This window comes from Eurypyga helias, unplaced genomic scaffold (assembly GCF_000690775.1).
Source record: "Eurypyga helias isolate BGI_N326 unplaced genomic scaffold, ASM69077v1 scaffold10918, whole genome shotgun sequence".
NCBI lineage: Eukaryota > Metazoa > Chordata > Aves > Eurypygiformes > Eurypygidae > Eurypyga > Eurypyga helias.
Window position 1 is genome coordinate 3,763 of NW_010264995.1, and position 10,907 is coordinate 14,669.

The 10,907-nt window shown below is 39.0% G+C and overlaps 1 protein-coding gene across 1 annotated transcript in view; it reads right to left on the reverse strand.

Moving 5' to 3' along the window:
• Positions 1-555: 555 nt before the first annotated feature.
• The window catches only part of EXOC2 (exocyst complex component 2), a 64,109-nt gene continuing 53,757 nt past the window's right edge, over positions 556-10,907 (reverse strand). The window contains exons 13-17 of the mRNA XM_010156572.1: positions 10,350-10,405; positions 7,119-7,241; positions 5,100-5,161; positions 3,213-3,272; positions 556-970 (exon numbers count right to left, since the gene is read on the reverse strand). Of these exons, the coding sequence (XP_010154874.1) occupies positions 877-970; positions 3,213-3,272; positions 5,100-5,161; positions 7,119-7,241; positions 10,350-10,405 (395 nt within the window). The 3' untranslated portion in view covers positions 556-876. The remainder of the gene's footprint in view (positions 971-3,212; positions 3,273-5,099; positions 5,162-7,118; positions 7,242-10,349; positions 10,406-10,907) is intronic.

Consider the following 10,907-nt stretch of genomic DNA (forward strand, 5'->3'; position numbering starts at 1 on the left):
GAGGGCTAACAAGAGGGAAGGGGAAGACAGTGGCAGTAAGCCTGTAAGAACAAGAAAAGACAAGAGGAGTAAGAAGGAAGCAGCAAAACCAATGACATTGTGCTCCTCCTTACTGCTGACTCTGCGAGAGGACGTTAAATATTCTACTCCTTAACACCAGAAAGTATTACTTAAACATTTTTTTTTAAACCTACTACTTTTACAAACTTAGAGTGCTTTTCAGTTAATTGCCAAATGCCAAGGAGAGCTTATTATCAATATTCTAATAGATGGGAGAAACAAAGGAGGTGGGAATATGTTTAATTAAAAAAGCAGGAAGACAATAAAAGCCTCCCAAGAAATCAGAATTATGACCACTAAAACTGTAGATGATAACAGGAAAAAAGTGATAATTGTTACATGCAAAGGAACACTTGTTAGTCAGCTGTGTGTAGTAATGTTTATTACATAATTCTCCATAGTTTATAGAAGTTGAGTCTTCCGGTCACTTACACCAATCTACATCTAGAAATTGATACACTGAACAACCTAAGTAATACTCAAATTCAAGGTGATGAAATGGAGATGGCAGCACACCAATGAATATTTCTTCATGAACGCAGAGCCAAGAAGATTGTATCTACACAAAAGTGGCTTAATCCCCTCCACAGAATGATGCGATAGACAAAAAAACCCCCATTTTATCAAGACACTGATGATCAGAGTCCTCACTCAGCAGAATGCCCCCATACCACCACTCAGAGTTATATCTCAACTTCTTTTTCAGTAAAATCCCTTTTGTTTTCTTCAGTCTTCAAAGGAATTGAAGAAGTACAGAAAAAAATGGGCAACGCTTCAGCACATGTGTCTTTTGAGTTGTCTGCACTGTGTCATTGTCTATGTTTTCATCATTGCTGACGACGAAGCTTGAAAACAGGTCAGCTGCAAGTGCATGCTGCTTTTAAATTTGTTCAGTAACTCTTCTAGTAACCTGCAAAAGGAAAATAGTTACAACTTTGGCAGATTCTGAAAAGGAACCAATTAGCAAAAGTTTTGGCTATTCTGTCTGTGACTTCAAGTACACTGTCTGCTTAAATAAAGTGCATAAAATTGGATCTACTAAAAAATCTGGGTATTAGATATTTAGGAGTGTACTAATGTGTCAGGATGATTTGTGGCCACAGGAGGACTTAGCCATAGAGATTTTATCAAGGTGATAAAACGGCCCTTTATATGGCTTTCCTTCCAGCTAAAGACCAGCATCTTGAGAGAAACCTATTTGCAAAACACAATGGCAAAAGGACCGGCGGAGAGTGTCATAAGATACGTCTGTAAGGAAAATCCAGAAACTGTCAGATTATGTACCATAAACCCAGCATCCCTTATCGAGCCCACGGCTTTTCCTGCGCAGCTGAACTGCTAATTTCAGTTCTCAAACTTGTCTTTGGAAGGTATTTTCTTGACTTCTCTTAAGTGTCATGGTTGAAGGATGAGAGGTGGTGTGACTGCCCTAGGAGCAACATCAATTCACTGGCAACTGTGTGGTTTTGTCCTTTGTAGGTAACAAACTACATATGAGTTCATTCTGGAGTGTAACAGTGGTTCATTTACATCAGCACAGGTGCCAAGGTAGTACCTGGTGTAGTGGAAAAACCTATTATAATCCACAAACCACAGGCGTAGGACCAAGGGTGTTGATGGCTCTGCTGTAGAAGGTATTTATTGTAACAGTAGAGATGCATTATGAAGTTTTAGTCTTGCCCGTGTGTTTTATTTTCCCCAAATTCTAAGGAAGAATGTGTTCTCCAAACTTTTTGCTCTATCTCAAAAACAAGCTAGATGTTGAGGTACATGTCTGCCCTTTTTTTGGCAAGCTGTGATTACTGAAGAGCCAGTAACAGAAGAAATTACTCTGTATGTTAAAAAAACCCAAACCAAACCACCACCAAACAAACCCAAGAACAACAATTTGAACCACAAAAATCAGTATCTGCTTCCTCAGCAGGTCCCCTGGAAGATGCCTATGGCCACGTTTATCATTCAGTATCACAGCAATGACTGTGAAGGAAGAGAAATGAACAGCTCCAAATCAGTGCACGAATGTGTGCTATTTTACACAAATCTGTGTAGATTACAATGAGCTGCCTGGAACAATGACAATTACAGGGTAACAACCCAGGAAACAGAACAAGTTTTTCACTGTCTAGGGCTCAGAACTCTGAAGCAGATGTAAAAATGATGCAGTTCTTGATTCTCATCTGTCCCATGGAGCTCAAATGCTTGTGACTAAGTGAAAAAAAACCCCATTCTACAGGTGTTTCGGAAAGTCTGAGCTGAAAGAACTCTTTGTACTCAAAACCGATTCCTATCTTTAATAAAGCATAAGAGCTAAGTAAGGCAAGGAGGTGTCTTGAGACTTGTGGCTACTGTAGGTTCAAATAGAGAGAGGACATCTGGAAGAAGGCATAGACCACGGGCTGCCCCAACAGTCTCTTAACGTGTCTACAAAATATTCTAAATTCTCACTCTTAAGTACAAACTGATTTGACGCAGTTCAGTTCCTGAAAGTACCTTAATACCAAACTCCAGTTGAAAACATCTGTACATTACAAATCCATCCTAGTTTTACCATACTACACTTTATTAAACTATGCTTGTAAAACAGACTACCAAATACCAGGCTGGATGCAGCAAAGCAGCTTGGTTGTCAAAGGTTGCTACGGTGGGGAGGGAGGAACCCAAAACTCCTCCTCCTGATGTTAAGAAAGAACCACAGACCTTTCTTATCTGTTTTTTAAAACGAAACACGCCAGTTTTGAGAGTTCACCTCATATCAGCTGGCAGAAGTCTGAGCTTTCTTCCTTGGCCATATTTTTTTTTTTAATTGCTGCTAAATTCAGTAAGACAAGACAATGGACCCCACAGAAACTTCAAGATTAACAAGGAAGGCTAAAATAAATTACAGAATAAATACAAAGCTGCACTGCACTGATAAGACTAGGCTGGGCCAGAAGGATATGCCCCAAAGCCATCAGCTCTTCTGTGTAATTTAATAGGCCGTGATGAACAAGGATTTAGCTTATTCTTAGCTCTGTCCAAAGTGGCTTCTGTTCTGTAATTTGGAAGGGTCAAACACAGTCAACGATAATCCTCTGATACAAAGTTCTGATAGAAGAGCAGAAAGCAATGGCTCCAGAGACCAGAAAGGCGACAAGAAGGTGTGTTATACTCACTTTTTGTCAGTTCCACTTGACAGCTGAGGCAGGGCTTCCAAAGCTTGCTTAAAGCTCGAGCTGCAAGGAAAACAAAAATACCACATTCCATTGGTACGAGTCTCGGCATTAAAAGTTTCTCTCTATAAACTGCATGAAGATATGCTATATCCTATCCATTCTTGTTTCATTAAATTAACAAAATATTAACTTGACACCCAATATTCAGGGGCAATATAAAGTGGTCATGGGTCTCTTGACACTCCTAATGTGATGTATACCAGACATCAACAGGAAATATTAAATCAGCAGCAGGTTTAAGACTGTTCTTGACATCCTGGACTCTTCAAGAATTACAGATAGCTGCCAGCCTGCCTTCTGCCTCAAACTAAGTGACCATCAGAGTACAAAGCACAGGCAAAACATTTATTTTGGCTTTCTGTGCTCAGTAGACAGGTCACTGTATTCTCCCCTACAGGAGGGGGCCTACAGAGAGAATTACAGTAGGTTTGCATTGAGGTAACGTAGATTCACAGGGTAATGGATGCTAGAAGGGACCTCTGGAGGTCGTCAGGTCCAACCTCTCTCCTCTCAAAGCAGGGCCAACTTCGAGGTTAGAGGTTTCTTGACATTATCCAGTCAAGTTTTGAGTAACTCCAAAGATGGGGTTTCCACCCATCTCTGGGCAACAGATGTGTAACAGAAGTGCAGGAAACTATGCAGGACCTGCACAGATAGGTACAGCCTCGTCAGCAAACAATTAATATGGTGGCTTGTGGCAATCACTAGGAGCGACAGGACCAGGAATCAAGAGGCAGCTATGAAGCTCTAGCTTCCAGGGCTCACTATGCTTTGCCCCTATGTGGATTAGAGACTATGCCACTTCCATTTTATCCAATTTGAGCCAGTGACAAGTAGCGTTCACTTAGAGGTCTTCAGCGCTATCAGACACTCAGAATAGGGAAGCAAGTCTTTTGAAAAGGAATGCAGAAACACCATAGGACACTATCTGTGACACCATGAAGACACGTCAGTCCCTGCAATCTTTCCTACAAAATGTTGATCAGGTACGATGACCAAGTTGCCCTCTACAGGAGCACATAATTCTGATCCTAACGGAAGTGTAGGTAATTAAAATAATGCATGAACCTGCCCGTATCCAATCCCCAATGTAATCACCTTCAATTTTCAATCAATCAGCTTTACTCAAAACTGCTGACAGCTATCAGGGTTTCTTTTCACATGCCTTGACTGCATCAACCACTGATGCTGCTAATGCTGTTCTTTCACCCTTCACGTGAATGTGTGAGTGAGTGAGTCCTACGCTATTTAATCTTTGGTCTTGCACCTCACTGAGAAATTATAAATTGCTGAAAGCCTTTTGAAGGCTTTCTAAGAGACAGTGTGAATTCACTTTTCTGATTAGGTGTGTGGAAAAAGAGTAGGGTATTACACGAGCTTGTGAAGAACCCTAATTTTCCATATCCCTATAAAGAGACCCTGCCAGTGTCCAGTTCTGTCGCCTCTCTGGTGTGTCTGGCAGGCTCTTTGCCGTGTGCTTTTATGAGACTGCTGTAAAAAAATGGTTAAAACTGCGTGGTACCTGCTTTTGTCTTGTTTTTATCATTTTCCTCAGCAGCTGTTTTAACTGCTGTTAAAAAGTTGGGGTTTTTTTTTTTTTTGAGTGGCAGATACCAGTTTCTGTCTAAAAATTCAAATATAAAAGTAATTATTTTCTTTCAACTGATAAAATTTTGCTAGTAATTTGTTTTTTGTATATTTACCTAGTATATCATATACTCTCTTTGAAGCAAAATTTCTTAATCCTTAAATTTACGTTATATGCTTTTGCATGGTTACCAAGGGATTTCATTACACTGAAAAAACAGACACAACAGCACATCTTACTTGCTTTCAGGTGTTAGGTATATGGCCACGGTATCCCTCAACGCACAGATTTCAAGTCTTGCCTAAAGACACAAATATTGAAAGAATGACACAATGTCCTTTCGTCAAGTGAGTAACAGTATCCCAAAGCTTCACGTTTTCTAGAGGCAAATACTATTGCACACCACAGTTGTGAGCAGTCTTGCCTTGTAACAGTTTGTTTCCTGTATTTTTCGTTGCCATGCTGCTATGTCAGGAGACTGCTAAGAGGAACAATTTCATACTTTTGATTCAAGTCAAACTGTTTGTACGGTCACTATGTAGCAGTCCAAAAACATTGGTTTGTCTCTCAGTAACAGTAACAAATCTTCAACTCTGTTCCATCTTTCCTGTGCTGTGACAGAAAGATAGAAGGATGTAACTTTGTCTTAATTAAAAAAAAAAAAAAATAAAGTACAGTGAGCTTAACTTCTCACAGCACAGCTTGGCCAGGGAGGAAGAAAACACTAAAGCACAAAAATCTGTTAATACACATTTTATTCCAGGTTTTCCTGTTTCTCGTGTTGATGATTTCCCTCTCTCCCAATGCCCCATCAGATGAAGAAGTAGAATGGGTGTGCTCTTCTTGTCTGTCACCTGGTAGGCACACAAACTTAGGGACTTTACTTCTGCACTGTACTGTGTGCCTAGGTTTTAATTTTCACCTAGGCAAACTGTGATGGAGAATGAACTCAAATATGAAATAATTTCATAGACTGTCCCTTAGTCTTTGAAAAGCAACCATTATCATCACAGGTTTTATATGAAACAGAAACATTCTGCATGTGATCAATACTTTAAGTCATTTCATTAAAGAGTATAAGGTGAACTTCATGCAAATTCATATTCCATTCTTCATCATAAAGATTTAATTCAGTTAGCCATCACAGAAACTGATCTGCATTTAGACACAACTAATGAGACATTAATCTTGCAAACAAAAACTTTTTATAATGCAACATAGACATCCAATTCCAGTTCTAATGAAAGGCTTTGGCCTTTAGGTCTTCCCCCCATCTCTCCCCTAGGAAGAAAGTCAGCTGGGAATTACACTCTTGGAGTGCCAGAAGTTTCTGACACAAAATACAGCAGCCACCCACCCATTCCGTACTCATAAGAAAAGCCTTTCTCATCACGGAATGGTTCACCTCTTCTTGTAGAGTGCTCCAAGCCGAACAGCCTTAGATTTTTTGAAGTCCTACACATAAGATTCTGGAGTCTTTCTTAAATTCTAGGAGGTAGCAGTACCATGGGGAAGCGTCACATGCTCGTGCCCTGCAGCCTAAATAAACATGGTGGAAGGGCAAACCCTGCAAAACCATGGGTCATGGGATGTGGGAGGCTTCTCTTTGGGAATGAGTATTTTTTTGATCCGTCTGACCAGGCTCACTCTGACACTGCTGCTGTCTGCCAGACAGATTTTTCTATGTTCAGAGCAGCAGACAATGACCATGAGTGACAAATGTACAGCAGGGAGAGACAATCCTTTCAGTTATGAGATTAGGCTTCAAGTCCATACGGTGGGTTGTAAGGAAGAAGGCAGTCTAAGAGTATCTGTTCTACCCACGCTGCAGCAAAAGGCTAATGCAGAAATAGTGTAAGAGAGAAGTGACTGGTTTTGCAAAGACTTGCAAGATCCTGCTGCATCATATTTTCAAGATTTTTAAATCTCGAAATATCACAGAATTGTTTTTTCTTTTAAAGTAATTTTTTGATGCCAGGCCAAGGCAGTATTTAACAATATTTCAAACAGCTACCATTATGATGCTTTTTATCTCATGGGACACAGGTAACCTTTTATGCACCCAGACGCAAAGACAACAGTAAAATATAATCAAACCCTTTGGGATACTGCTTCTTGGGCTTACATCCATTAATCTGAAATAGATGCATACTAATCCTTCCTGTCTCCTTGCTTTCACTGCTACAATAAATTCAAAAGAATACACTGTTGTTCTCCGTTTTCTAGATTCAGATTGACAGCACAAAGTACTCAGGTACCTGTAAAGCTCCGTTTTTGCTGAAGGATGAAACGCACTGCATCAGTCGACTCAGTTCTTCAGAGACCGCTTCTACAACCCTTGACATTACCCGAGGAACTAAGTCTTTGGAAATGGTAAACACCTGATTTTTATGAAAGAAAAAGAATAAGCACAGTAGTTATATTAACAGAAATATTTTCTACAGTAACAATTCAGTAAAAAGCACTAAACACTCTGATCTAAAGGACCACTTCAGTTTTATCAGTGGACACAAGCAACTGTAATACGAAGGCCTTCTTTTGCTGCTTGCCCTGCGTTTTGACCAACCACCTCTGTTAGTAACAATTATTAGCTATAGGACACGTGATAATGACAACTTCCTTGCAATGCCTCAAGGCAGCCAAGACTTCAAAATACGCGCTCTTGGCTGATGGATGCAGGTAGCCAGGGGGTTGTACATGGGATGCTGTTTTGTAGATAACACCTTCAATTCAGGGTTGTGTGACTGACCGACCGAACTACACATTCAGATACTTTTTACCCACCTATTTTGCTATTTCTTCCAGAACCCTTTATATTTGACCACTGTCAAATGGCTAGTGTCTTTATGCCCTGTGGCAGGGATAAGCCTTTGGAAGGGTTTGAGAGCATGGTGGTGTAATGGTTATTAGCTCCCTGGCAAAAACATTACACCTTACTTTTTTTTTTTTCCATGCATCAAGAGCATCTTTTTAACTGTTTATTTGTGTAACTTTTTAAAGTGGTACTTGGATCCTCCATCTGAGGTTCAGAATAGTGACTGCAATGCAACAGCAACACAAAATTAAACATCAGATCTATGCCTGGAGGAAAACATGAAGAAACCAATCTTCCTTAAAGGGAACTTGAAGGAAGTGAGAAATTATTGGTCAATTAAAAAAAACCAACCCAAAAAGTATGATTTTTTTTGTCACAGAAGTGGGGAAAATGCAGGCCAAGAGGTTGGAATATAGGAGGAAGTGAGATTATAGGTTAGACAGACCAAACTTGTGTCAAGACTTAAAGGTGATGACAAAGCTGCACTAAAACTGCACAGGGTTGGGGGAGAGGACACAAGGAACTGAAGATAAAGGGTCTGGAGTGGTATAAGAAGGAAAACGAAGAGCATAGTTTTTAAACACTCCTTCCCCCAATTTCTGTTTTAAAATGGTCTAAACCATTAAGTAGTGGAATGATTTTTTTCTATAATACCTTTGCTTTATGCGAAGTTTAGATCTCATGTCTGACAAGGAAATGTATATTGACAGAAGATATTTATATATGTGTTAAAGTAAATTAAGGGAAAAAAAAAAATAGAATGCAAGATTCCTACACAGTTTTCAGTGATTTAAGCAATGAATTATGTAACAGTGATCCCATAAAGCTGACCATTCCAAAAGGCAGGTCTGCACTATAGGCTAAGAACACTGACTACATGCACATCAGCTGTTACCATTGCTCATTCAAACATGCAGCCTGCTTTAACTGTTTTGACCCACAAAAGCCAAGTGACATACTTAGCTGTAACGGTAAGATAAAAAAACCCACTAACGATTTGGGAAGGGGTCACCTTATTCAGCAGCAAATATTGCTGAGCAATTCAACACAAACATACCAGGAACACATCCAAAATCTTCTACTGAGAAGAGAATATTTGTGCCCACAACGATCACTCTTGAAGTTACTATACAGAATCCAGGAAAAAAAATTCTCAGCAATGGTGAATCATCACAAATTTGCAATAAGAAGCCCTTATTTTGATTTCAGTTAAATCTGAATTCAAAGGTAGAGAAGCAATTTTGTTTCCACTTCAGTCCATGATCACTCTTCAGCTGATGGTTAATTTTTGCTGTTTCAAACTACAGAAACTTGCAGCCTTGCTAACTAAACTTCAATGTGGCCCAGCTTACAGAATTTCACCAGAAAACAGTGGAAATGGGAGTTTCATCTTGACACACATTTTCACATTTCTGTAATGTTTCACATCTAGAAATTTATGAGGCAACACTATTTGGGCCAAAATCAGTATCGGTCTCAGTGAAGTCATCAAGGCAGTGCACCTTCCTGCGGCAGCAATTGAGCAAGTATGCATGTTTACAGGATTAGCTCAGTAACTCACAAATGCCTTTGACATTTTAAAGGAAAAACTCTCAATTTAATTTTTACTGATTTCCACTAAACTGGAAAACAACATTAAAAATTAATCTCAGTGTGTATCTTTGGTGTCGCTTATTCCCTCATTTGGAAGCATTTGGTAAAATCAGCTATAAGTTTGGTGAAATCTGCTATAAGTAAATACTGAAATTGAATAAAAAAATATTACAAGTGATCTTTAAGATTTCTGAAAATATTTTAATTTACACGAATCCTTGTAATTGAAGGAGGAATATAATAAAAAACTCAAGTGAACCTCATCAGACTTTAAGTAGACTGAAAAGGCAGAGCAGCTATACTTGTGGTATTTTGAAAGGTAAAGACCAATATTACTACCAGTGTTTCTGCCAGGAGCAATAGTAACCTGGTAGCACTATTGATTATTAGAAGGAAGGAATACATAGAACAGAGGCTGTAATTTGAAGGACTATATAAAATTCCTGCATTATCACAAAAGGCGAAATAACTGCAGCTCTGCAAGCTTATTATTTTAATACTATTGTTTAAATTTTAATATGCACTCCCTGTCATAAGGCATTACCTAAGTATTTCAAACACAATCTGCGCTGCACAGACTATAAAACTTTCTGGGGTTAGGTTTCTACTTTTTATCCTATGTACAGAACAATACTTTTCATTCTGAGTGGCATAACTTGAACATTTCTTCCAAAGTGAAGCACAAGCTCATTTTCATATGTTATGGAAAATAAAGTTAATCAGAGAAAGTGAGCATCGCATCTATTTATGTATCTCTCTCTAAATATATTTAACCTGCATGAAAAGGGAAGAATTGAGCTTTAGACTTAGGCTTTCCTCTTCATCAGATAGTGGAAACAAAAAGGTGTCATGGAGTGTTACGGAGGATAAACAGGAACAATTCACCGCCTTCTGCTGTTAAAAAAGTTAGCAGCTGCATACCTGACGGGCTAAACATCACCCAAAGCACTCACACCTACAATGAAGACACTTCAACAGAGGTACAGTTTTCAGGGGTGATGAAAGCCAGGATCTACCATACAAAGTACGCTCAAATTATTCATATGAATGCAAGCATGAAATAACCTGAAGTTTTTCTCACCTCTGCATGCACAGCAATGATATTCACTAAAGCTTCTTTCAAATAGTTTCTGACACCTGAAACAAAACAAACACGGTATTAATTACTTTCATTCTGTTGTCTCAACAAAGCCATAATATTGTACTGTTCAATACTGTACTTTTCCTTTTCTTTCTTTCACTAGCACTTTGCAGAGACAGAAAGAGAAAGTTCCATGGCCACACCACCAGTCTATTTCCTTTTTCAAATCAAATGGAGAAAGGCACATTTCCTTACAGCAAAAGGTTAAAAAAGCCAGCAGGTTCCTGTTTCAGTATTCTTAGTCTCTGGCAACCCAATTTCACCAAATTTGCAATTTGATTAAAACCTAGCATTATTAAAAAATGAATTCTAGATGTCTTGCTAGAACACACATACCATGGCACATAACATGCACTTCAGCTCGATAAATCCGAAACAGACAAGACAAAGGTTTTCGCTTGTATTGCAGTCAAGAAGATCTTACTGCTTTATCAGCTTCTCTGCACATTATTATTATAGATAGAAATAGCAAAGTCTTGTTTCTCTGAAAGCGGTTCA